The following is a 27,417-nucleotide window of genomic DNA, read 5'->3' on the forward strand; positions in this document are numbered from 1 at the left end:
AATGGGATAGAGGGGAGTGGGATAACAGGGAATGGGATTAGAGGGAGTGGGATTGAGGGATAAGGGGGAATGGGATGGGGGGGTGGGATAAAGGGGATGGGATAAAGGGGAGTGGGATAAAGGGGAGTGGGATAGGGGGAATTGGGATGGGGGAATGGGATAGAGGGAATGGGATAACAAGGAATGGGATAGAGGGGAATGGGATATGGGGCAATGGAATAGGAGGGAATGGGATAGAGGGGAGTGGGATGGGGGGAGTGGGATAGAGGGGAATTGGGATGGGGGAATGGGATAACAGGGAATAGGATAGAGGGAATGGGATAGGAGGAGTGGGATAGAGGGGAATGGAATAGAGGGGAGTGGGATATAGGGAATGGGATAGAGGGGAATTGGGTAACAGGGAGTGGGATAGAGTGGAGTGTGATGGGGGGGAATGGGATAGGGGGGAATGGGATAGGGGGAGTGGGATTAGAGGGAGTGGGTTGGGGGGAATGGGATCGGGGGAAATGGGATAGGGGGGAATTGGGATAGAGGGAATGGGATGGGGGAAATTGGATAACAGTGAAATGGGATAGGGGGAAATGGGATAGAGGGGAATTGGGTAATAGGGAATGGGATAGGGGGAAATGGGATAGAGGGGAATTGGGTAATAGGGAATGGGATAGGGGGAAATGGGATAGAGGTTCCACTCCCAGGTGAGCCATCCTAAAGCCAGGCTGAAGCTCCCAGCTCCAAGCCCTGCCCTTCTGCAGCTTTACCCCTCAGCACAGAATTAACAATATTTATGATTAAAATACTATTCCCAGGGAACAAAGCAGCTTTTGGCCACTGTTTGCCATCAGTGCTTTGCAGCTCCAATTTTACAATTCTGTTTGTCAGGGGTGATTTCAGCTGGCAGATGAGATGCTGCTAAAATCAAAGATAAACTTTATATAAATTATTATAATTTATATTAAATATAATTAAATAAAAACTTTAAACCCATCCCTGTGTTTTGCTTCTCTGATTATCCCTAACCCTGTAAAGAAACAAAAAAGTATTCTAAAAATTTTATTCAAATTCCTATTACTCCTTCTTTTAATTGCTGTTAATAAATTTTTCTTGATACCCTTTTAAAACTTTAAACCTACTTTACCTTTCTCCTAATCCTACCTCACAACAAAAAATAAATACATTAGTAATCACCCTCTTGGCAGGGGTGATTTCAGCTGGCAGAGGAGATGCTGCTAAACTCAAATATAAACTTTATATACCTTATTATAATTTATAAATAAAATATTAAAATAGAAATAAAATGTTATATTAAATATAAATAAAATAGAAACATTAAATTAATTATTATAATTTATATTTAAAATAATTAAATATAAACTTTAAACCCATCCCTGTGTTTTGCTTCCTTGATTATCCCTGGGTCTGAGCTGGCACCTGGGGAAGGTGACAAACACCAGGAAGGGCTGGGCGCTGTGAGAAAGCTGCAACATTTTATCAATAATTTATCGATATTTAATCAATATTTTATCAATATTTTTCTCCTGGCAGCCAGACTGTGACGCTTGAAGAGCTGCCCCGGAGCATTTCGGGGCTGGCTTTGACCTTGGCCCCTGGAACTGCAGGAGGTGTGGGGGCAGATTCTGGGGCTGCCTGGCTCAGCCAGGCCGGGTTTAGCAGCACCTCCAGCCCTGCCACCGAGTTCTCCTCTGCCAAGAAAAGCTCTGGGGAAAAGCTTCAGTGGCTCCAGGATTAAAACCTGGCCCAGCAAAGCCTGGTCCTGATTGTGGGAAACCTTCCCCAGTGCTGAGCCCATGAACCAGCCCCTGTCCCTGGGGAGGGCGCAGCCTCGGCCTCTGCAGCCTTCCTGGGCTTTACTGGGCTGGAACCCGAGCTTTGGGATGGGGAGCACGGAGATTTTGGTCCCTGCCCTGGCTGGGGAGGAATTTTTGGGGCAGAAGTTCTGCTGCTGAAAGCCCCGGGAGGCCCTGTTTGGTTTGGGGTCGTTGGGACAGACCCTGCTGCCCTGAATGGGGGCAGCCCCGTGGGTTTGGGGGGCTGTGGCACTCACAGCCTCTGAATTTCACATCCTCTGAATTTCACAGCCTCTGAACAATCCCTTTGCCCAGGACTTTTCTCCTGGGAAGCCAAGGAGCCTCAGAGAAAAGGGAAACAATTCTGATCTCATTTGTTTCTCCTGTGCTGTGCTCACATGTGGAATGTGTTTGGAGATTGTTCACCCACAGGTGGTTGTTCCACTGCATTCTGCTGGGAGTTGTTTTCACTCTCTGGCCAGTCAGGGCCAGGCTGTGTCAGGGCTCTTTCCAGAGTCACGAGTTTTCATTAAATCTTTTTATCATTCTGTAAATATCCTTTCTATATTCTTTAGTATAGTTTAGTGTTCTTTAATGTAATATAGTTAATAAAGTACTAAATGAGCCTTCAGAGAGCATGGAGCCAGATCCATCATTCATGGAGTCAGATCCATCATTCCTGCCTGCCTCGGGGGTCCCTGCGAGTACAACAGTGTGGGGAGCCAGGAAACACAAACTGGGGCTCCTCCAGGGCTTTGGCCTCTGGAAAACCCAACCATTCCCACCCCTGTGGGGCACCAGGGGCTCAAGGACTCACCCAGGGGCTCAGGGAAAGGCAGGGCAGCACAAGCAGCCAGAGCAGGCAGCTCCAAGGTTCCCATCCCGGCACAAAATCTGGGATTTGATCTAAAATCCGGTTTTACTGACCCCAGAGGATCCCATTCTGTGGGTAAAGGGATCCTCTGGGATCAGTAAAATGATCCTCCGTGCCTCAAAGGAGGATCCTCCATCCCTCAGAGGAGGGGAATCAGGCTCCAGGGAGCATTTTCTGCTGTGGAATTCTCCCTTTGGCTCACGGGTTCCCTGCCCCACACCTCCTAAACAAGCTGGCCCTACAGACCCTCAGGATGATCCCATTCCCATTCCCACAGCTCCCACCAGCCCAGAGCGCTCCAAGCTGGCCATGGGCACTTCCAGGGATCTCCAGCTGCTCTCCCAGGGCCTGTCCAGCTCACAGCCAGGAACTTCCTCCCAAAATCCCACCTAAACCTTCCCTCCTCCGAGGAATTCCCATCCCCATTCCCCATCTCCATCCCCATTCCCATCCCCATCCCCATTCCCCTTCCCCTCTCCTCTCACCCCAGGCCCTTCACAAAGGAATTCAAATTCAGGCAATTGATCCTTGCCTGAAGCTCAGGTGGGGAAAGATTTTCTGCTGGATCTTGCAGCTCCTTCCCATGGAAAAGGGAATTTCTCGGTGTGGTAAATACAAATGCAAATGGAATGTTAAGGAACAAAAAGGTATTCTAAAAATTTCATTCTAATTCTTATTGCTCTTTCTTTTCATCACTAAATAATTTATTAATTTTTAAAATTATTATTTATTTATTTATTTATTTATTTATTTAGAGTTTTATAATTTATTAATTTAAAATTTTTAAACCTATTTTACCTTTCTCCTAATCCCACCTCACAACAGAAAATAAACATATTAGTAATTAACCAACTCTGAAGCCACCCATGGAATTCCTTTTGTGGGGCCAAGGTGCTGCAGCCCTGAACGAAACATCCCCGAAAATCCACATTTCTGTGGAATGCTCCCAGATCCCAGAATTGCTCCAAGGCTTTTTATCATCCCCAGGTGATGCTGAGGAGCCAAAACCACTCTCTGGGGTTTTTGGGGGGAGAAATTTTGGCTGATTTTTTGGATGTAAAATTTCAGAGCCTTCAATCCCTGGCTCAATCACAGCACCGGAAGAAGAAGGAGAATATTTGGAAATATCCCCTCTGCACCAGGGAATATTTGTGGAAAAATATTGGAGAAATCTCCACGTTGGAAGTGGATAATTTGGACAGTTCTGTTTTACTTCCTATTTCTTCCTGCCGGTGAAATAACAGAAATAAGCACCGAGGGCTGTTGGTAACCCACCCTAAAAATGGAACAGCTTTGGGAAAACTGCTCCACAGCTGGGGTTGTCCAGGACAGGGATTAATCCCGGCTCCCCAGCCCCACGGCTGCTGGCCCTGGTGGCTTTTGTGACACCGGCATCGCTTGGAGAGGTCATTTCTACACCTACCGAAGAATCTCCTGCCAAAAGGATTTTCCTGCAGAAATCCACCCCACAAGCAAATTCCCCATTGTTTATGGGAAATGGATTGTTCTGGGGAAAAGTCCCTCCACCAGGAATGCCAGGGAGAAAAGCTTCAAAGTTGTCACAAAATCCCTTTTAAGGTGGTTTTTTTTTCCCCCACATCAGAACTTTGACATCATCCGTGAGATAATCACAAAACCGGGTGAAAAATCCCAGAAAACAGCCAAGATCAAAATCAAAGCTCCCACTAAATGAACGGAGAGAATTCCTGTTAATTCCCTAACGCCTGGGACATTCGCGGATTGTTTTCTGGCAGGGAGGGAGGGAAGGGAGCTCACAGAGGGGTGAGAATTCCTCCAGGACATTCCCTGAGTCAGGACATTGCCTCGCACAGCGACAAATCCCTGGAATTCCCACGGAAATCCGCGCGGGCTCATCCCTGGCTCGGCTCAGCCTGGGATTAACCCGTTCACACTCATCCCCCTGCAAGGCTGAGCTGGAATGCGCGTCCCAAACACCCAAACACCGCCGTGACCCGGCCGGAACCCGCTCGGCCTCCCGGGACCTGCGGGAAACCGGAGCCGCCGCGGCTGCCCCGGCCCCGTCCGGCTGGGGGGTTGTGAGCTGTCAGCGCGTCAGAGCTCCGGTTATCCCGACAGCTGCGCGCCCCGCCGGGCTCCGCGCCCGCCGCCACCGGCGGACACAGCCCGCGGCTCCCCGCGGCCGGCGGGGCACGGAACGGAGCGGGAACGGGAACGGGAGCGGGAGCGGGAGCGGGAACGGGAACGGGAACGGGAGCGGGAACGGGAACGGGAAAGAGAGCGGGAACGGGAACGGGAACGGGAACGGGAGCGGGAACGGGAACGGGAACGGGAACGGGAACGGGAACGGGAACAGGAACGGGAACGAGAGTGGGAACGGGAACGGGAACGGGAACGGGAACGGGAACGGGAGCGGGAGCGGGAACGGGAGCGGGAACGGGAACGGGAACGGGAACGGGAGCGGGAACGGGAGCGGGAGCGGGAACGGGAACGGGAACGGGAACGGGAGCGGGAACGGGAACGGGAGCGGGAACGGGAACGGGAACGGGAGCGGGAGCGGGAACGGGAACGGGAACGGGAACGGGAACGGGAGCGGGAACGGGAACGGGAACGGGAACGGGAACGGGAGCGGGAGCGGGAACGGGAGCGGGAACGGGAGCGGGAGCGGGAGCGGGAGCGGGAGCGGGAGCGGGAACGGGAACGGGAACGGGAACGGGAGCGGGAGCGGGAGCGGGAACGGGAACGGGAGCGGGAACGGGAACGGGAACGGGAACGGGAGCGGGAACGGGAGCGGGAGCGGGAGCGGGAACGGGAACGGGAACGGGAGCGGGAGCGGGAACTTGAACGGGAGCGGGAAGGGGAGCGGGAACCGGAGCAGGAACCGGAGCAGGAACGGGAGAGGGAGCAGGAACGAGAACGGGAGCGGGAACAGGAACAGGAATGGGAACGGGAGCGGGAGCGGGAATGAGAACGGAAGCAGGAACGGGAATGGGAATGGGAGCGGAACGGGAACCGGAGCAGGAGCGGGAAGGGGAACGGGAATGGGAGCAGGAACAGGAATGGGAACGGGAGCGGGAACGAGAATGACAACGGGAACGGGAATGGCAACGGGAATGGGAACAGGAGCGCCGGGATGGGGACAGCGAGCGGCCCCCGGGGCTCACCCTCCACCAGAGAGGGGCAGGGAGAGAGGGAAAAATAAATCCCCTTGGGATTGCCCAGGGAGTGTCAAAGGGGGATTGCAGCACAGGAATAGGAGTGGGAATGGGAATGGGAATGGGAATGGGAATAGGATGCAGGAAGAGGAATAGGAACAGGAACAAGAATGGGAATAGGATGCAGGAACAGGAATTGGAATAGGAATAGGAATAGGAATAGGAATAGGAATAGGAATAGGAATAGGAATAGGAATAGGAATAGGAATAGGAACAGGGATAGGAATAGAAATAGGGATAGGAATAGGAACAGGAATTGGATGCAGGAAGAAAGCCACCCCCGAGCTGTGATCCAGGGGATGAGTGGAACAGGGACCAGATGTGGGGCAGCTGCTCTCCTGTCCCTCTCTGGGGTCACAAACCCCTCCGTGCCTCTGCCCCCACCCCACATGTGGAGCTCAGGGATGAGGAGGATGGGCAGACGTTGGCGAGGCCCTTCATGGAATCATGGAATGAATCATGGAATGAGTAATGAAATGAATAATGGAATGAATCCTGGGGTGGTTTGGGTTGGAGGGACTTCTAAGCCCCTCCTGTCCCACCCCCTGCCATGGCAGGGACACCTCCCACTGTCCCAGGCTGCTCCCAGCCCCATCCAGCCTGGCCTTGGACACTGCCAGGGATCCAGGGGCAGCCACAGCTGCCCTGGAAATGCTGTACCAGGGCCTGCCCACCCTCACAGGGAGGAATTTCTCCCAGATATCCCATCTGAACTGTCCCTCTTTTAATTTAGAGCCATTCCCCCTTGTCCTAACCCTCCACGCCTCATAAACAAGCCCTGCTCTGAGCTGGCCTTGCTGCATTGGAGCCATTTTTAACCCAAAACTCAACTCTTGGCTTAAAAACTCAGTCAAGACAGCAGAGAGCCCCCGAGGTGTGGGAAGAGTCCCTGCTGGATGTGTCCATGTGGGTTTATCTCTGTGTGGAGCTATATAATTTTTTTTTAAGTTTTTTTGCACAAGATCTTGGCTGAGCAATGTTTGCAGATCCCGAGAGCCGGAGGAGGACCAGCCCTGATATCCAGAAAATCAGGTGGTGGGAAGGAGCTGCCCGTGCCAGGCTGCTGGAATGAGAAAGGCAGCAGGAATGTGCCTCTGAGAGCAGCTGCTGCACAGCCCTGGCAGGAGCCTCCTCACCCAGGGCCTGGGAGCAGGGAGGGATTGGGAGATCCCAGCTCGGGACAAGGAAAAAGGGCATTGTAAAATTAATTAATGGGGTTTTTTTTTGGTTGTCCTTCCTCCCTCCGTTCTCCCAGATCCTTGGGAAAGGTTTGTGCTCTACCTGGTGTTTTGGGGCTCTTCCTTTCCTCCTCAGTGTCCCTCGTGCCCCATCCCATGGTGTTCCCTAAACTCTGCTCTCCCTCAAAATCCCATTTTTTCCATTATTTACTACAGGAACATCCATTTTCCATCCCCTGCTCAACAGCTTGTGCCCACCTACACAATTAGGGCAAAAACATGCAAAACAAAACAGGGGAATTCACACATTCCAACCCTGGGTGGCTTCATTCCCTTAATGAGCCACTTTCCCAGGCTCCAAACATCCCTGATCCTACATGGCCACCAAATCCACACTTCTGAACTCCCTGGGCCGAAATCAAAGTCAGGCCAGCCTAAATCGTGTTGGATTTCCTTTTCCAGTCTCCACAGCCAAGCCTAGAGGGATGATGGCTCCAGGAAAATCCAGGATTTCCCGGGAGGAAGCTGCAGGGAGGTGACAGCACCTGGCGCAGTGCTGGGAGTGCTGGACAATTCTTTGGGAAAAATCCTTAACCAGGAGTGGGGGACGCCCCCATTCCCAGGAGGGGAAAACCCAAAACCCCAAAACATCAGAGGGGAAAACCCCAAAACTCCAAGGCAGTTCCTGGGTGAGCACATCCCTATCCTGACACCCTCAGGAAAACCCAGCCCATTTTCCTTTGGAAAAGGCCATTTTCCTTTAGAAATGCTCATTTTCCTTTGGAAAAGCCCATTTCCCTTTGGAAAAGACAATTTTCCTTTGGAAAAGCTAATTTTCCTTTGGAAAAGCTAATTTTCCTTTGGAAATGCTCTTTTTCCTTTGGAAAAGCCCATTTTCCTTAGGAAAAGCCCATTTTCTTTGGAAGAGCTCATTCTGGAGCATTTCTCTGGCAGGAGAGAGCCCGGAGAGCCCTTCCCCTGCTCCCGCAGTGCCCGGGATTCCTGCTGGGCGCACGGACGGTGGGGGTCCCCATCTCACTGCTGTAACCCTCCCCAGTCCCCAGTCCCCAGTCCCCAATCCCTCCCCCTTCCCGAGGGATTCCATTCTCCCCGATCCCGGTGCTGTTTGCACACGCCGCTGACCCAGCCTTTATGTGGGACACATAAGGGGCTCTGTGTGCCGCTCCCGCCAGGGCCATTCATCGTGTCCATGTCAGAATTCCCGGCTCCAAACCCTCCCTTCCTGCTCCTCCCCTCTCCTGCTCTCCCTTCCCCCCACCCTCGTTGTGCTCTCCGGAGATCCAAGGAGGGGGGGAAAAAAATCCCCCAAAACTTGTTTGAAAATTCACACGCGGAACTTGCAAACGTCGCAGAATCCGATCTGCTCCGCGGGGCCAGGCTGGGAAATGTGGGATTGCTCCAGCCGGGAATAACCCCCCCCCGAGCCTCCAAGGGATGGCCTCCAAGAGAAAATGCCAAACTTTGGCTGCCAGTCCCAACGGGGATGCAAACCCTGCAGCTGGCACCACTGCAGGGGCCAAATCCAGAGGGCCTCCCTGAATCCGTGGGAATGCGGACGAGTTGGACGGGACCCGAGAGGCAGAGCTGGCTTTGAGCTCGGCTCCCACCTTGGAGCCGCGTCATTCCCAGCTCCTCTCCAAGGGGAGGTGATGCCTAAAGAGCTTTGGGTTTTCCCCATGATCCGTAGCTCTGCGGGGCGCCATCCCAGAGTCACGTAGCTCCTGATGGTTTTCCTACACTTTCCCCGAGATTCCAGGACAATAATTCACCTCCTAACGCATCCCTAAAGTGCTGCCAGGCCGTATTTCCAAGAAGAACATTTTGGTTTCCAACCACAATCTGAGAACAAAATGGGGCCAAGAAACCCTTGGGGCTGACACGGGGTGAACTCCTGGGGCAACGGAACACCCCGTTGTACCAGTCAGAAATCCTAATTGATCACCCTTATCCAATTGCAGGAATCCCACAACTGGGTGTGTCCATGCCCAGCTGGAAGCCTCCAGTATAGATCTGCTTGAATTTGATTGATTGAACCCCGTTCAAGGAAAGGTTTTGCTCTGTTAAGATGAGGCAGCGAAGGAGCAGCCATGTTCTGGGCGGGGAGAGAGGAGTTAGGCTGGGCTGTGCGGGGTTAGGCCAGGGAGAGCGGGGTTAGGCTGGGCTGCACAGGGTTAGGCCAGGGAGAGCAGGGTTAGGCTGGGCTGTGCGGGGTTAGGCCGGGGAGTGCAGGGTTAGGCTGGGTTGTGCGGGGTTAGGCCAGGGAGAGCGGAGTTAGGCTGGGTTGAGCAGGGTTAGGCCGGGGAGTGCAGGATTAGGCTGGGGTGCACAGGGTTAGACTGGGGTGCACAGGGTGAGACTGGGGAATGTGGGATTAGGCTGGGGAGCATGGGGTTAAGCTGGGGTGCACAGGGTTGGGCTGGGGAGAGTGGGGTTAGGCTGGGGAGAGTGGGGTTAGGCTGGGCTGCAGTGGGTTAGGCTGGGCTGCACAGGGTAAGCCAGAACATGCAGGGTTAAGCCAGGGGTGCACAGGGTTACTCCAGGGAGCACACGGACTTAGACCGGGCCGCGCGTGGTTAGGCCGGGCCTTACCTGCACGCGGGCCTCGGTGAGCTTGGTGCGCTGGGCCAGCTCCTCGCGGGTGTAGATGTCGGGGTAGTGGGTCCTCTCGAAGGCCTTCTCCAGCTCCTCCAGCTGCTCCGCCGTGAACGTGGTGCGGCTGCGGCGCTGCTTCCGCTTCAGCGGCAGGTCCGGCTCCGACTCCACGTCCGAGCCCTCGTCCAGGCGGTTCCCTGAGGAGAGGGGGAGAGTGGGCATCAGGGGAGGGGCTCAGTCCCAGGGAAAAATATTGGAACACAAACCCTGTGAGGAACCCCTGAGGGAGCTGGGGTGCTCAGCCTGGAGAAAAGGAGACTCAGGGGTGCCCTCATCACTCTCACAGCTCTGAAAGGTGCCTGTGCTCAGCTGGGGCTGGGCTCTGTCTGCAGGAACTGACAGAACCAGAGCACACAGCCCCAAGATGCACCAAGCAAATACAGGTTGGATATTAGGAAAAAGTTTTTTATGGAAAGAGTGATAAAGTTCTGGAATGTTCTGCCTGGGGAGGTGGTGGAGTCCCCATCCCTGGGGGTGTGTAACAAAACCTGGATGTGGCACTGGGTGCCAGGGTTTGCTTGGGGTGCTGGGCTGGGTTGTACTCCGTGATCTTGGAGGTCTCTCCCAACCCCGTGAGTCTGTGATTTCTGTAAAGAGCCCAGGAAGTCAGCAAAATAAAGCTTGGAATTATGTTCCAATGTGGGAATCTTCCAATGTGGGAATGAGAAAAACAGAAACTTCCACAGACACTGAAGGGTTTGATCTGCAGCCTTAGAAAAAGGCTGTACATTAGATTAATGTAAAAATAGATTATTTAGATTAATGTAAATTAGATTAATGTGAAAAGGCTGTATATTATATTAATGTAAAAATATACACAGACATTAAGTAGAAAAATAATAAACTTCTGCTTCTAGAGTAGTAAGAATATGCCTTAAGTGAGAAACTGTATTGCTAAAATGATGAGTTTATAATGTAGGAGTGTAGTTATATGGAGAAAGCAGAGTTTAGAAGTTATAAAAGAATATTATAACTATAAAACTATATTCTATGTATTAGAATATAACTGTATATTCTATATATTAGAATATAACTGTGTATTCTATATATTAGAATATGTGTATACATGTGACAACAGCCTATTGGGCAAAAGTATCCACAGTGCAGCAAAATCCAACAAAAGTGATAAGTTGGAAAAACAAAATAAACTTTGTGACATCTGTCCATTAGATTATAAAATTGTAGATTGTCTTGTAACAAAGGATTTGTGGCTACTCTTGAGCTATGGCTGGCTACTTGCTCTCATGAATCTCACAACCTTTGATGTTTATCTGAGTAATAAATCATTCTTAGCCCCAAAGCTGCTTCATTAACAGCAGGGTTAATAACCTAATTTGGGTTGGAAAGGCCTCGAAGTCCATCCAGTGCCACCCCCTGCCATGGGCACGGACACCTCCCACCATCCCAGGGCACCTCCAGGGATCTGGGGCAGCCACAGCTTCTCTGGAAAACCCATTCCAGGGAGGAATTTCTTCCCAATATCCAAGAAAAGGAGTCTCTCAATTCCACAGCCAGGGAAATCCTGGAATCCCAGTCCCTCAATGCCACAGCCATGGGAGCCCTGGAATCCCAGTCCCTGTCCCCACAGCCATGGGATCCCTGGAATCCCAGTCTCTCAATGCCACAGCCATGGGATCCCTGGAATCCCAGTCCCTGTCCCCACAGCCATGGGAACCCTGGAATCCCAGTCCCTCAATGCCACAGCCATGGGAACACTGGAATCCCAGTCCCTCAATTCCACAGCCAGGGCAATCCTGGAATCCCAGTCCCTCAATTCCACAGCCAGGGCAATCCTGGAATCCCAGTCCCTCAATTCCACAGCCAGGGCAATCCTGGAATCCCAGTCCCTCAATTCCACAGCCAGGGCAATCCTGGAATCCCAGTCCCTGTCCCCACAGCCATGGGAACCCTGGAATCCCAGTCCCTGTCCCCACAGCCATGGGAACCCTGGAATCCCAGTCCCTGTCCCCACAGCCATGGGAACCCTGGAATCCCAGGCTGGTTTGGGCTGGGAAGGACCCTAAATCTCATCCCATTCCACCCAGTCCATAGGGACACCTTCCACTATCCCAAGCTGCTCCAAGCCCTGTCCAGCCTGGCCTTGGACACTTCCAGGGATGAGGAATTTCCAGTTTCCCTGTCCCATGGACAGAGCATCCACTCTTTTTATGCTGTTTATGGCATTTGCTACCATTATTTCCCCCCACATTGCAAAGAAAACCTTGGGAAATCAAAACTTCTCACAGGAAAAGGGGAGCTCATAGTCCCTGATCCAAATTGTTTCAGAGAAAAGAACTGCTAGTGTTTGGCTTCTTTCAAGGAATTTCCACTTTTCCTTGGAAATTCCCGTTTCAGAGTTGCCCATTTTGCCCCAAAAAAGGCAAGAACTGAAATGCTGTCAGCAAATGATGTGCTGCCCAATTTCCTCCTGTGTTTTATCAAGGGTTGGGCTTGAAGAGTTCAGTTTTTAAAACTTAGGAAGGAAAAGAAAGAGGAATAATTGGGAATTTTTACAGATGGGAAAAACCCATCCAGCTCGGCATTGCTGGATGTTGGGCTGCCCACAGGAGACAGCTCAGTGCTTCAGCTCCCAAATTCCCTCTGGAATTCAGGCACCTCCCAGTCCTTTCCCAATGTTTAATCAGTCACTTATTCCTCCACCTGGACTTTTCCCTTTCCCTTCTCCCTGCCTCGATCCCAGCACCAGGCGTGGCCTCCTGAGGCTCTGGTGAGCCCAGCTGGAATAAGTAAACCCAGGTTTGCCCCACGATTTTGGCTGGAGATCAAGCAGAAGGCCCCCCATGGATATCCCCCAGGTCCTCTGCGGCTTTTGGAGGAGCTGGAACTCCAATGTTGGAGCAGTCCCGGGCTCCAGAGATGTTCCATGTGGGGGCTGTGGGTTCCCTGTGCAGTGCAGATGCTGATTTTGGAGGGTCTCAGCCAGGCCACAAAATGTGCCCCCAGTCCAGGGCAGCAGAGAAGGGACAATGTGACACGGGAAACCTGCGAGCTGGGGACAGCTCTGGCCCTGCCACCTCTTCCTTCTTTCCCAGGAAAACAGGGGATTCACTGGATTAATTGATTTTTTTCCCTTCCCCGGCCTGGCTGTTGTTTTCCACAGGAGCCACTCAGCCTCGCTGAGAGCCAGAACCAAATCGTGCTCACAGCAAAGCTCTTTTTCTTTCAGACGAACCTTTGCTAATTTAGGATTAAAGCAGGGCTTACATAAGCTCAGCTTGACCATAAAGTTCCCTGAAGTCTCTAACCGTGTTTTCCAGCCTATTTTTTTTCCCCTTTTTTGTTCAGCTCCTATATTATCATCACCCAAAAATCTGCTTTTCTTCTTGGCAGCGCTGGGAGCTGCAGCTGTGGCTGCCGGCAGCTGCTGGGGGGTTTGAGGGCTGGGAGGCACCGATCCCCCCGAGCCGCCTCGTTTGTACTGAGATCACCACAAAAAGCCTCTGCATTCCTGACAAAATTCCTTTTATGTCCCGGGGCTTGTGGGACCTCGGAGAAGGTGCTGGATCCAGGGGAGCTCTGCCCCAGGGGTTGTTTTTGGAGGAAAGAACATCCCTTGGAGAGGTTTTCCCTCCTTCGGGCTCTGGCATGCCGTTAAATGCCTTAAACATGCTCAGCCTTTAGATCCAAACCCTTCGATTTCTGAATTTCTCCCCCCAAAATCAGTGAGAAATTCTCTGATGGCTTCAGAGAGGCAGCAACTGCCCCACATTGTAAAGATCCTAAAGAAAAAATCCTAAAAAATTTCCAAGTTCTCCAATGCGTCGCTAGAATTTGTTTCTAAATGGGATTTTTGGGATTTGTCCACTCCCAGGGAAGGTCTGGGTTCTCCAGGAGAAGGAACATCTGTGCTTGAGAACAGCAGGGCTGCACATCTGGGCCCCAGATGATGCGGGGCAGGTAGGAGCCTGCACATCTGGGTCTTGGAGGAGCAAAGGCACATCTGGAAAGCTCCAGCACATTCCCTGAAGCTCCTCAGTGGAGCTGCTCCATCACCAATGAGCTCGGCTGCTCCTCCCATCCCACTCCTGGGATCCAGAGCTCCCAGGGGCAGCAAAAATCAGCCAGGAAAGGATCTGTGCCAAATTCCACCTGGGAAGACAAACCCCACTGTCGCCACATTTCTCCTCACAGAGGAAAGCAAGGCACGGTTCTTCCCAAGAATATTCCTGGGTTTCACATTCTCTGAGCCTCAGAGAAAGGAAACACAATTCTTATCTCATGTACTGCTCCTGTGTTTGTTCACAAGTGGGATGCATGGTGGAAGATTGTTTACCTGAAGGGAATTGATAACCGGATTCTGGTGTGAATGTTTGGATTCTCTGACCCTTGGATCCAGGTGTGTGTGCTGGGACTGTGGGCTGACACTCGTGAGATTCAGAGCAGCTGGTGTGTGCAGAGTTGAGTGCTTGGCAGATTCAGCTTAGATGTAATGTAATACAGTGTAATATAATATAGAATAATATAGTATAATAAAGTAATTAATTAGCCATCTGATAAGATGGAGTCCTCCTTGTCATTTCCTCCTTCATCAGGGGCGAGACTATCTGCTAGACCCCCCCAGCTGCCTTCCCCAGCTCCTGCTAAAGGATCCCTGATTTGTCCGTGAGATTTCAGGAAAGGACAAGGGATTGTCACCCTGGGTCCCCACCGTGGTGCTGATTCGGGGGTGAACAGGGTGGAGATAACCAATACCAAGGTCAGGATAAGCCTCTCCATTCCCAAGCTTCCCAACGGCTCCTGCCAGGCGTTATCCCCATTTTCCAGCCGTGCCAGAGCCAGCGGGAGCCACCCCCCCACCCCAGTGACCCCGGGGGCCGGGAAGGGCTGGGAACAGCAGCCACAGCTCCCGGTGCCAAGTGCCCGGCTCCAAGAGCCCGACCTCAAAGCTGGAACCGAGGAAAACTCCCAGGGAATGGCTGGGAGCAGCTGCTCCCAGCCGGAACAGCTGCTGCTGTCAGGCAGGGATGTGGGGAAGGACAGGGAATGCTTTCCAGCTGGGATGGGCTCCTGGCACATCCAGCACGCCCCACGAGCAGCTCCCTCAGCTCCCAGCCCCACAGGTCGTTCCCATTCCCAACCAGCTGCGACATCCAGGACAATCCATTCCCACGTTCTCCCCAGAGCTCCTGTGCTGTGTTTGCTGGGATGCCCTGACAAAGGCAGGGATGATACATCTGGCTCCATGCTCTCTGAAGGCTCATTTAGTACTTTATTAACTATATTGTAGTAAAGAATACTATACTACGCTAAAGAATGCAGAAAGGATACTTACAGAATGCTAAAAAGATAACAATGAAAACTCGTGACTCTTTTCAGAGCCCTGACACAGCCTGGCCCTGATTGGCCAGAGAGTGAAAACAACTCCCAGCAGAATGCAGTGGAACAATCCCCTGTGGGTGAACAATCTCCAAACACATTCCACATGTGAGCACAGCACAGGAGAACCAAATGAGATAATTATTGTTTTCTTTTTCTCTGAGGCTTCTCAGCTTCCCAGGAGAAAAATCCTGGGCGAAGGATTTTATCAGAGAATGTGAATGCCCCACTCCTGTGCCACTGGTTTTCCAAAGCTGGGGAGAATCCCAGGCTGGGGATTCAGCCCAAACTCAAACCCTTCATTTTTCCCAACCCATCCCTGTGTGAGCAGTGGCTGCCAGCAGCAGAAGCAGGGGGACAACCCAATTTTTCACCCAAATTTTCAGGGATTTTTGCCGCAGGAATGCCCTGGTGGTGTTTTAGCCTTGCTCAGCCTGCAAAGGGGAAGGTGCAGAAATTTCCAGCAGCACCTCCCTGGGTGGGAAGGATGAAGGATGGGAAGCAGTGGGCTGGCCAGCAGCAGCTCCACCGGGAGCTCATCCTGGGAAAGATTGACAGGAAAAGCAGAGCTGGGAGTGAGAGGAGGGAAAAGCTCCCAGCAGGACAAGGCAGGGAACAGGGAAAACTGAGGGGAAAAGGGAAAACTGAGGGGAAAAGGGAAAACTGAGGGGAAAAGGGAAAACTGAGGGGAAAAGGGAAAACTGAGGGGAAAAGGGAAAAATGAAGAGAAAAGGGGAAACTGAAGGGAAAAGGGAAAACTGAGGGGAACAGGGAAAACTGAGGGGAAAAGGGAAAACTGAGGGGAAAAGGGAAAACTGAGGGGAAAAGGGAAAAATGAAGAGAAAAGGGGAAACTGAAGGGAAAAGGGAAAAATGAGGGGAAAAGGGAAAACTGAGGAGAAAAGGGAAACTGAAGAGAAAGAGGAAAGTGAAGGGAAAAGGGAAAACTGAAGGGAAAAGGGAAAACCAGGAGAGACTGGAAAGCCAGGAGAGAAAGGAAAAGTCAGAAGAGAAGTGTGTGGGTTACAGGACTCATGCTCATCCCGCTGTATTTGGGTTTTTCAGGAACAATTCCATCGTTTTTTCATCTCTTTTTCAGAGTAACTGCTCTGCAGCTCAGAATGAAAAGCTCAAACTGCCCAAATCTCTTTGCTTTTCGAAATAAATGGTAATTTCAGGAATAAAAAGGCAGGGCTTCATCCTGGGACACAGTGGGAAGCTCTTCCCGCTGCTCCGAGGGGGATATTCCAATGTCTGGGCAATTTTTGGGAGCCAAGGGGAGAAGTGTCCCCGTGGAGGGACCTGCTGAGGGTTTGTGGGGGCACTGCCGAGTCCTGCACCTTCAGGAAGAGCTGGGAAAGGGAAGAAACCCCCCTGGAGCAGCTGGAGCAGTGCGGGGAAAGAGGGCAAAGGGAAGCCTGGCCTTGTCCCGGGGCTCATTCCAGCGTGAGGAAATGTGGGAATTACAGCCCCAAACTCCATTCCTGAGCAAAGCCGCGGGTTCAGCCTGGGGAGCAACGAGCAGGAGCCCTTTGGAGGGGTTGGGAAGGAGCAGGAGGAGGCTGGAACTGGAGGAGGGCACCAGGAAAAGCCGCCTGCAGTCGGCGCCCGGCCGTGTCCCCGTTCCCATTCCTGTCTCCTCCGCCTCCCGCCTCTCCAGCCGCAGCTCCCGGGCTCCTCTTGGCCCCGGAGTTAAATTAATCAACAGGATTAGGAGGAGCCGGCCCCAGCGAGGCCCTCCAGGCTCAGCCTGAGCCCGGGGTGCTCCACAAGGAGCCGCTGGGATGGCAGCGCCGGGCATGGGGGAGCATTCATTACGGGGATGGGTTGGGGCAAGGGGAGCGGGGGCTGCTAGGCAGCCCTCCCCTCCCCTCCCCTCCCCACCAGCTGCGCCGCCCTAAAAACGAGCCGGGAGAGGTGGGGAGGGAGGGAGAGAGAGGGATTGGAACTGGGGACGGTGTCGGATTGGGTACAAAAGGGGATTGGGGACAAAATGGGACTGGGGACAGAGCACAGGATTGGGAAGGCAGCGGGACTGGCGAGGGAATGGATTTGGGGATGCTGTGGGATTGGGGTTGGCTGGGCCGTGGCTGCACCTCTTTTGCTGCATTTGGCAGCAGAAAATTCCCCTGAAGCTGCTGCAACCACAGGGATGCTCCAGAAATCCCACCTGGAGGTGTCTGCCTGGGATTTAATGGGGTGAGGGAGGGAGGGAGGAAGGAAGTGGCAGAAGGAAGTGGCGGAAGGAAGTGGCGGAAGGAAGTGGCGGAAGGAAGTGGCGGAAGGAAGTGGCGGAAGGAAGGAAGGAAGGAAGGAAGGAAGGAAGGAAGGAAGGAAGGAAGGAAGGAAGGAAGGAAGGAAGGAAGGAAGGAAGGAAGGAAGGAAGGAAGGAAGGAAGGAAGGAAGGAAGGAAGGAAGGAAGGAAGGAAGGAAGGAAGGAAGTGGCGGAAGGAAGTGGCGGAAGGAAGGAAGGAAGTGGCGGAAGGAAGTGGCGGAAGGAAGTGGCGGAAGGAAGGAAGTGGCGGAAGGAAGGAAGTGGCGGAAGGAAGGAAGTGGCGGAAGGAAGTGGCGGAAGGAAGGAAGGAAGGAAGGAAGGAAGGAAGGAAGGAAGGAAGGAAGGAAGGAAGGAAGGAAGGAAGGAAGGAAGGAAGGAAGTGGCGGAAGGAAGGAAGTGGCGGAAGGAAGGAAGGAAGGAAGGAAGTGGCGGAAGGAAGGAAGGAAGGAAGGAAGGAAGGAAGGAAGGAAGGAAGGAAGGAAGGAAGGAAGGAAGGAAGGAAGGAAGGAAGGAAGGAAGGAAGGAAGGAAGGAAGGAAGGAAGGAAGGAAGGAAGGAAGGAAGGATCCCCTGTTCCAGACCTCTCCACCCAGCCCAGCCTGGGTGCACAGGGATCAGTGGGATGGAGCAGAGCAGCTCTCCCAGCGGGAAAGTTTGAGGGAATTGGGAATGTTCAGCCTGGAGAGGAGGCTGAACTGTCCCAAAGCTCTGCAGTGACCTCCTTGTGGCCTTCCCTGGCCTGAAGGAGCCACAGGAAAGATGGAGAGAGAATTGCCAAGGGATGGAGGGACAGGACACAGGGAATGGCTTCCCACTGCCAGAGAGGGGTTTAGGTGGGATACTGGGAAGGAATTCCCAGCTGTGAGGGTGCTGAGGCCCGGGCACAAGGTGCCCAGAGAAGCTGTGGCTGCCCCTGGATCCCTGGGGGTGTCCAAGGCCAGGCTGGACAGGGCTGGGAGCAGCCTGGGATGGTCGAAGGAGTCACTGCCATGGCAGCAGGATGGACCTGGATCCATTTTAAGCTGGTCCCAAGCCGAGCCAAGCCAGCCCAACCCAAGCCAACTGAACCCAACTCAAGCCAAGCCAGCCAACACAACCCAACCCAACTCAATTCAACACAACCAAACCCAGCCCAACTCAACTCCACCCAACTCAACTCAACCAGACTCAACCCAGCCCAACCCGACCCAACCCAACCCAACTCAACACAACTCAACTCCACCCAACCCAACCCAACTCAACCCAACCCAACTCAACCCAACACAGCCCAACACAACCCAACTCAACACAACTCAACTCCACCCAACCCAACCCAACCCAACTCAACCCAACCCAACCCAACACAACACAACTCAACTCAACACAACTCAACTCAACCCAACTCAACCCAACCCAACCCAACCCAACACAGCCCAACCCAACACAACCCAATACAACTCAACCCAACTCAACCCAACTCAACCCACCCAACCCAACTCAACCCAACTCAACCCAACCCAACACAGCCCAACCCAACACAACCCAACTCAACCCAACCCAACACAACTCAACCCAACTCAACCCACCCAACCCAACTCAACCCAACCCAACCCAGCCCATCCCATGATCACGGCTCAGATCCTCTCCTGGGCCGAGCCTGTGGGGCAGGAAGGAGGAATGTTTGGGATTCAGGCATGGAGGAATCCCTGGATCCACCATCCCCAGCCGTGCCTGTGGGGCAGGAGAGGTGGGATGGCACAGCCCGAGCTTCCTGCTGCCCCAGGAGGACATGGCAGGAGCCGGGAGCAGCAGGACATTGGGATTTATCCTCTCCTGAGCTGGGCCTGCCACCCACAGCTCCAGAAGCTGGAATTGGAGCTCTCCCGGCCTTCCCAGCTCCTCTTTCCCGGGCAGGAGCGAACCGACCCCACCCAGGTGCAAGCAGGGCCCCGGGGAGCCCGAGGAGGCGGCGCAGAATTGCCCTGCCGTGACTCTGCTGTTCCCAGCACTGCTAGTCCAGTGGTGGCTCTTCACAGCCACCAAAACAGATTTGATATCGGTAGTGTTGGAGTGACGTTGGTATAAAGATAGAGGTTTTACTTCTGTTGCTAATTAAGCTGAATGAAATAGCTGATATAAACTGACATTAAAATTCCTGCATGGATAAGATAATATCCAGTAAACACATAACAATATTCCAGACAGAGCTTTCCTTGGATTCAAGGCTCCATTTGGGATCCACAGGGATCTGATCCCAGATGGGATCCCCGAGGATCCCTGTGGGAACAGGGGGATCCATGGGGCTGATCTGATCCTAAATGGGATCTTGTGGTGGGAACAGCGGGATCCACTGGGCTGATCTGATCCTAAATGGGATCCTGTGGGAATAGTGGGACCCACAGGGCTGATCTGATCCCATATCAGATCCTGTGGTGGGAACAACAGGATCTATGAGGCTGATCTGATCCAAAATGGGATCCTGTGGTGGGAACAGTGGGATCCATGGGGGTGATCTGATCCCAGATGAGATCCCAGAGGATCCCTGTGGGAACAGTGGGATCCACGGGGCTGATCTGATCCCGGATGAGATCCCAGAGAATAGAGGGATCCGCGGGGCTGATCCTGAGGCTCTACTCCACTGCCCTGTCCCCACACACGTCACAAACCCCATAACTTTCCTCTCCTTCCAGAGGGGAGCAGACCCGCCCCGTCCCGACCGTTCGGCGGCAGCCCGGGAGGGAGGGAGGGCAGACAGGGAGCCGTGTCCTTTGTGAGTGCCCCGGACACAAACAGATGGAATATCCATCAACTCCAGCCCGCTTTTCTTCGCTTTCAACTTTTTCCTGCTCCTCGCCTCCCTGCCCCCTCCGCCCCTCGCCCTCTCTCGGGGCCTTTGTTCGGCCCTTTCAGGCGGCCCGAGGTGCTGGGGCCGGCCCCGAGCCCCGCACATCTGTGGGCTCCACAAAAGGCCCCTCTGGCACTTCAGTATTCATGGCCTCGTGCCTGCGGCCGGCCAGCATCCAGCCCCGACACGGGGAGGGGTTAGAGGGACCGTACTTTGTACCAGAATAGATATGATGTGATAGATATTATACGTACTGCTTATAGTTATAGTATTTATAAATTATATTAATAAATAAATAGATATTACTAGAATATATCATTATATTATATATGACAATACATTCTATTGTTCATATATTATATAAATAAATATTATAGTATATATTGTGTACTATATATTGTATAGTATATATTGTATACTATATATTGTATATTGTATATTACATATTATACACTATATATTACATATTATACATTATATATTACATATTATATATTATTACTATACATAATTATATTACATAGATATATAATATATTATAATATATTATATAATATATTTTAGCTATAATACTATATATAGTATTTATTATTATATTATTTCTATAATATAAAATTATAGCATAGATTATTTATAATTCTATTATTTATATAGTAACATAAAATTCTATTACAAATTTATGAAAAGCCAATATTATGATACGTAATATTCTATTATACTATAGAATACGTAATATTATATATTATAATAGAATATTACATATTATAATATTGGCTTTTCACAAATATTAAAATGGGTTTTATATGCATTGTGTTGAAGTAACTTTGTTATAAAGTTGTTAATTAACTTAGACACAGTAGTAAAATTGCTCTATTTGTGTTAAATGCCTGCTGGGATGGGTAACACCCAGTGCACACAGGATGAGCACACCTGTACAGGTGTGCCAACCATCAGCACTCACTGTGTGGGCCAAGGCCCAAAACCTGGAGCTGACAAAAAAGGACTAAAACCACGCCCAAGGAATGCACGTGCTCTAAAAACCAGACCCGAGGAGGAACCAGGCAGAACAATTCTTGAAACATACAAACTGGTTTAGAGATAAAGTTTACTCCACACAGGGGTCTGTGAACAGACAACAGGCGGATGTAAGAGCAGAAATATTCACAGAACATCCCCGAAGAGAGCAGCGTGGGCTGGGACTCCTAAGGACCTTTGCTCTTGGTCCCTGTCTCCTTCTGCCCTTTAGTAAACTTTTCACACTTTCACAGGAGGGTGAGCGTGGTTTTCACAGAGGGAAGGACGGAAGGAGGGAAGGAGGGCAATGCCTGAGCATTTAGCTTTTCTGTTTTTCAGATCCTGTGCTGCATTAGTGCCTAACTCTAAACTCCACAGCCTGTTCTGCCAGCTGCTGCTCTCCAGCTCTGGTCACACACAACAATTCCTCTGGGCCTGAAACTCAAGGACACCCTCCAGCCCCAGGGCCCAAAAAGGATAAACAAAATGAGTTGGGGGCAGCAAACCTGGGGGTAAATGACTTCATCACCTGAAGCTGTGATTGGAGCATTAACCCCTGATATGGAAATGGGGTTAACAATTTATAATTGTCTGAAAAACTCGTGCCCATTGTCCATTTTGGGTGTAGCCTCCGAGGTTTCTGACTGCCCAAGGTGTGTCTGGGTTTACAGGGATTGGATCAGATCCTATCTCAGATAACCACTGGATTTACAAGGATCTGATCCTGGAGAATTCCTGGATTTACAGGGTAGGGCAACAGGGATGGGAGATCTGATCCTAAATAACCCCTGGATTTACAGGGATCCAATCCCAGATAACCCCTGGATTTACAGGGATCCAATTTACAGGGTAAAGCAACAGGGATGGGAGATCCAATCTCAGAGAATCTCAGAGAATCCAATCCCTGGATTTACAGGGATCTGATCCCTGAGAATTCTGGATTTACAGGGGTCTGATCCCAGATAACCCCTGGATTTACAGGGGTCCAATCACAGAGAATCCCTGGATTTACAGGGGTCTGATCCCAGATAACCCCTGGATTTACAGGGGTCCAATCACAGAGAATCCCTGGATTTACAGAGATCTGATCCCAGAGAATTCTGGATTTACAGGGATGTGACCCCAGACAATCCCTGGATTTTCAGGGATCTGATCCCAGAGAATCCCTGGATTCACAGGGCAGGGATCCCAGCCCGGATCCTGGCCTGCAGGGGACACTGCCAGGCCCGAGGGACCAGCATGGCTGTGGCACAGGGGCTTGGAACATCGGGGGGAAGGACCAGAGGGGACATCCCCTGTCCGTGTTTGTCCCCAAGGCTCCTCTGGGCCCTGGGGCAGCTCTGTGGGCTGGGCCTGGCTGCTCCTGCTCACCCTCAGCCCCAGTGTGGGGCTGGGATTCACCCAGTCTGTGCCACTGCTGGCAGGGACAGGGACAGGGACAGGGACAGGGACAGGGACAGGGACAGGGACAGGGACAGGGACAGGGACAGGGACAGGGACAGGAACAGGGACAGGGACAGGGACACCCTGGGGGTTCTCAGCTCCCGTTTGGGGCTGGCATCCATCAATCCATGCCACTCCTGGCAGGGACAGGGACAGGACAGGGACAGGGCAGGGACAGGACAGGGACAGGGCCACCCTGGGGGTGCCCACCTGGCTGGGACACCACCTGGAGCTCCAGCCTGTTGGAACCCTGGTTTCTGAGAGTTTCAGACGTTCTGTGCTGACCCCCAAGAGGACACCACATTTAACCCAGAGCCACAGAGAAAGCTTCCAACATGAAATAATAAAACTAAGATTATTTGTGTACAGTTTAAATAAAAGTGTATAATATCACATAGAAGAAAACTTAAGAGTTTAAGGTTATAGAATATAGTAATGTATATAAAACAAGATAGAAGTTTTTGGACAAAAACTAGTCCTTCTTCATAAGTTTAAGTAATACTGTGTAATTAGATTTTAAAAATCCACATTGCAAGGCACAAGTAGTTAGTTACTAAGTTAAAAGTAAAAAAAATGTAAGGGCCATTTGTTAATGAAACAGTTTGTCCTTAAAAAGCCTTGTAAAGAGAAAGATATAGCTCCGTTTTTAGTTTGTTAAAGTACTGTAAAACTCACAGTCTGTGAGCCTGTAACACAGATAAAAACTGATAAACCCCTGAATCCAAACAAGAAATTCCATCTCACACATTTCATCCTGACCCCAGCAAAAAAGAGAAAAACTCAACACCAGCCCTGCCTGTTTCCCCTGGTTTACCAGATCCCTGATCCAGGGACAGATCCCAGTGCCACAGACAGATCCCAGTGCCAGGGAGAGATCCCTGATCTAGGGAGAGATCCCAGTGCCAGGGACAGATCCCAGTGCCAGGGAGAGATCCCTGATCCAGGGAGAGATCCCAGTGCCCGGGACAGATCCCAGTGCCAGGGACAGATCCCAGTGCCAGGGAGAGATCCCAGTGCCAGGGACAGATCCCAATGCCAGGAACAGATCCCAGTGCCAGGGAGAAATCAAAGTGCCACAGACAGATCCCAGCACCACAGACAGATCCCAGTGTCAGGGAGAGATCCCAGTGCCCGAGACAGATCCCAGTGGCCCCAAGCCACCTCTTCCCTTCCCTCTCCTCATGCTCCAGCTGGGAAATCAGGGATGCAGCCAAATTCACAGAGGATTTTTGGAATATCTGATTTTTCCCCCCTGCCCACTCTCTGTGTCCCTCTGAGCTTTGATTTGGGTATTCATTTTCTATGCTATTAGTACTCTATTCACTTTCCATATACTTATATATTTATAAATAGATTTTTATATAGAAATATATTTATACGTGGATAGTCACTCACTCCTGCCTCGCCGCACTCTCCACTTTCCCTCCCGCGATTCTCCCACCTCCTCTCTCTTTCTGTCCACATCTCCCCCCTCCCCTGCCCGCTTTTCCCCCAGAATCGCTCCCAGCTCTCCATTCATGGCAGGAACCCCCGGGGCAGAAAGGCCCCGAGCGGGACGCGGCCCCGGGATGCGCCGGGAGCGGGGCTGTGACATTCGCCCGCGATTGAACCCCCGGGCCCGGCCCTGCCGCGGCCGCCAGAAGAAAGAGAAGAAAGGGAAACGCAGGGAGGAGAGAATGCGAGTGACAGAAAGAAGGATTGAATGAAGGAGCGCGAAGAAAGGAAGATATCCCTGCGCCGCGCTCCTTTATCAGCGCTGTCATCTGGAGCAGGGCCCTGCCCGCTTTGTCTCACCTTGGGCCGAACAAAAAAAGGGATTTTTTTTTGTGCGGATTCCTTTAGAGCTGCCAGGACCCGCACCTTAGGGGGTCGCGGGAGGCTGAATGTGCAGCTGACAGCCCCGCGCGGCCCCGGGTGATATCAATAAACCCCGACACCCGGCCCTTCAGCACTGCTCATGTGGAAGGTACGGCCTGAATATTAAAACCCCCGGGAAGGAGCCCGGGATGCCGAGGGGGGAGGGAGGGAGGCGCGGGGCCCGGAGGGGTCGGGCCGGGGGATGCGGCGGCGCCGGCCCGGGCAGGGCAGCGGAACGAGGGGAGGGACGGAGCGGCTCCGCCCGCGCTCCCGGGGCTGCTCGGGGCCACCAGCCGGTGCCTCAGGGTTTTAGTTTTTATATTTTCCGTGTGTTTGTGACCCTGCAGCTCTTTGGTGTGTAACTCCAAACTCCACAGGCAGTGCCAGCTGCTGCTCTCCCGTTCTGGGCAGACACAGCAATTCCTCTCCAGCCTGGCAGTCAAGGACACCTCACTGCCTCAGGCCCCAGAGATTGAACAAAAGGGAGCTGGGGGAGCCAACCTGGGGTAAATGACTTCATTACCTGGAGCTGTAATTGCAGCATTAACCCCCAATATGCAAATGGGCCAAAGTTATAAAAGTGTGAAACCCGTGAGCCGTGGTCCATTTTTGGGTGCAGCCCCTGCCCGGGATGTACCTGAGGGCCCTTCAGTAAATTCACCTGCTTTAATTCCCCTCATTTCCTTGGGCTCTGGTTTCAGGCAGCCCCAAAAGGCATCAGCACAGGGCAGAAGGAATAAAGGATGGGGTGGCAGCTTCTCCCACAGCTGCTGGAATTGGGATTCTCCTCCAGGAGCCCAACAACAACCCTGGAATCACATCCCACTCCCATGGGACTGCTCCCACCCTGCTCTGCCCAAAAATCATCTTGGTCAGGTGATGAAAAATCATATTTTTTTATCCAAAAATGGGTTTCCATCCATGGAAAAGGCCTGGTTTCCTCCTGGGATGGAACTCCCATTCCTCCTGGGATGGAGCTCCCAGCCCCCAGGGGGGGACAAAGTCCAGCTGTGCCACCTCCTGGGCTGGGGACAAGGCAGGAATCCCAAATTCCTCCTGCTCGGGGGTTCCTGAGGCCCAGCAGGGAATTTCCTCCACCCACCCAGGTGCTTGGGCACGGAGCGGGGGCAGCACTACCAGGGAAGAACCTGGGATTTTTCCTGGGTTTTGGCACAAAATGTTCCCTTCCCAGCTCGGATCTCGCAGGAGCCACAGCAGGAGCAGCTCATCCATGGGAACCCTGAGCCCCTCTCGCACCAGGGCCAGCTCTGCAGCCCCATTTCTGCAGGAAATTGCCCCAATTTATCCCTCGGGGTCCTGGACACCGATTCCCCTAAAGGACAGAAGGGGCAAATCCCAGCCCAGGCTGTCCTGGGCGAGGGGAGGACACGGATGTCCCCAAGGCCACCACCCAGGAGGAGTTTCTAGGACACAGGACACGGATATCCCCAAGGCAGGAGCTCCCAAGGAGTTTCAGAGGACAGAGGACGTGGATGTCCCCAAGGCCACCAGCCAGGAGGAAACTCCCAAGGAGTTTTCCAGGACATGGGACATGGCTGTCCCCAAGGCAGGAGCTCCCAAGGACCTTTCCAGGACAGAGGACACAGAGGTCCCCAAGGCCACCATTCATGAGGAATCTCCCAAGCTTCCAGTCCCACAGGAGTTGGGACTTTGCTGTCCAGGGATTGGCTCTGATATCAAATTTTTGGTTGCCCTGGGACCACAACGGCGCCAAAGGGATGGGAATTTCATGCTTGGATCCAGGGGGATCTCTGGGATCCCATGGGATCTCTGGGATCCCTGTGGACACTCAGCCTCCTGGACAGGAGCTGGTTCTGGCACTCAGCATCTCTGGAACCACGTTGGGACGGCACCAAACCCGTTCTGAGCTAAACCACCAACAGAGCAGAGCCTAAAGGCTGGAAAAAGGGTTGGAAACCCCAAGGAAACTCCTGGAAAACTGAACAGGGAAGAGCTGCAAGGAGAAAAAATTAAATATCCCAGGAAAAATGGAAAGGAAAAACCTTTCCCTGAGGGCTCCTGAGGAGCCCGCGTGAGATTCCCTCACCCATACAGGTTTCCAGGAATCCAGGATTGAATACAAGAAATATCCCAGGAAAAGCCTTTCCCAGCTCCTGAAGAGTCCACGTGAGAATCCCTCACCTTTCCAGGCTCCCAGGAATCTGGGATTTGGCTCCAGGCTTGGAAGGCTGAGCCTGGACCCTGCTGGAGCCGAACTCCTCTCCCCCAGCCCTGCTCCCCAATTTCCAGAGCAGAACGAATTCCCTGGAATTCTTAAGGAAGTTTTGATGTTCCTGCCTGGGAATGTGGGGAAATTATTCCATTCTGGGCACTCCAGGAGCTTCCCCTCCTGGGAGAGGGGACCTGGACTGAGGAATTGCTTCCCCCTGGGACGTGACTCACTCCCAGGCTGCAGCAGCTGGAATTGTTCAGACTCCCGGCGTTTTGGGGGCTGAATCAACGTTGGGAGATTTTTCTCTCTTTTCCATTTTTCCAGGGTTCCCGCAGCCCAGGATTGGGACTGGAGGGAAAATGGGACAAGGGAGAAGCTGAGGGTGGGAATTCATTTCACTGGGAATAAAACCCAGATGTGCCGACTCCCAGCTGGGCCCTCCCGAGATGGTGGTTCCAGAAGGAACGGGTGGGAGTCCTGGCATTCCCATCACGTGATTCCCAACAGATCATTCCTCTGGAATCCCAAATTCCTGCTCTGGTGGAAGTGAAACATTCCCCGAACATTCCCTGGAGTCAAGGAATTTCCTGGCCTGTCCCTCTTCCCTCCATGCCCAAAGATTCCCAAAGATTCCAATCCCAGAGCTCCTGGAGCTCCTGGACAATTCCAGAGGCATGGCATCCATGGAGAGATCCCAACTCCAGGGAGAGATCCCAACTCCAGGGAGAGATCCCAGTTCCAGGCAGGGAAA

At 52.3% G+C, this 27,417-nt stretch overlaps 1 protein-coding gene across 3 annotated transcripts in view; it reads right to left on the reverse strand.

The window, feature by feature from the left end:
- The window catches only part of PAX7 (paired box 7), a 124,725-nt gene that overhangs the window by 59,143 nt on the left and 38,165 nt on the right, over positions 1 to 27,417 (reverse strand). For all 3 annotated transcript variants that reach the window (XM_059866541.1, XM_059866539.1, XM_059866540.1), the window contains exon 5: positions 9,662 to 9,861. In XM_059866541.1, coding sequence (XP_059722524.1) covers positions 9,662 to 9,861 — 200 coding nt within the window. The remainder of the gene's footprint in view (positions 1 to 9,661; positions 9,862 to 27,417) is intronic.

Source organism: Haemorhous mexicanus, chromosome 23 (genome assembly GCF_027477595.1).
Source record: "Haemorhous mexicanus isolate bHaeMex1 chromosome 23, bHaeMex1.pri, whole genome shotgun sequence".
Classification (NCBI taxonomy): Eukaryota; Metazoa; Chordata; class Aves; order Passeriformes; family Fringillidae; genus Haemorhous; species Haemorhous mexicanus.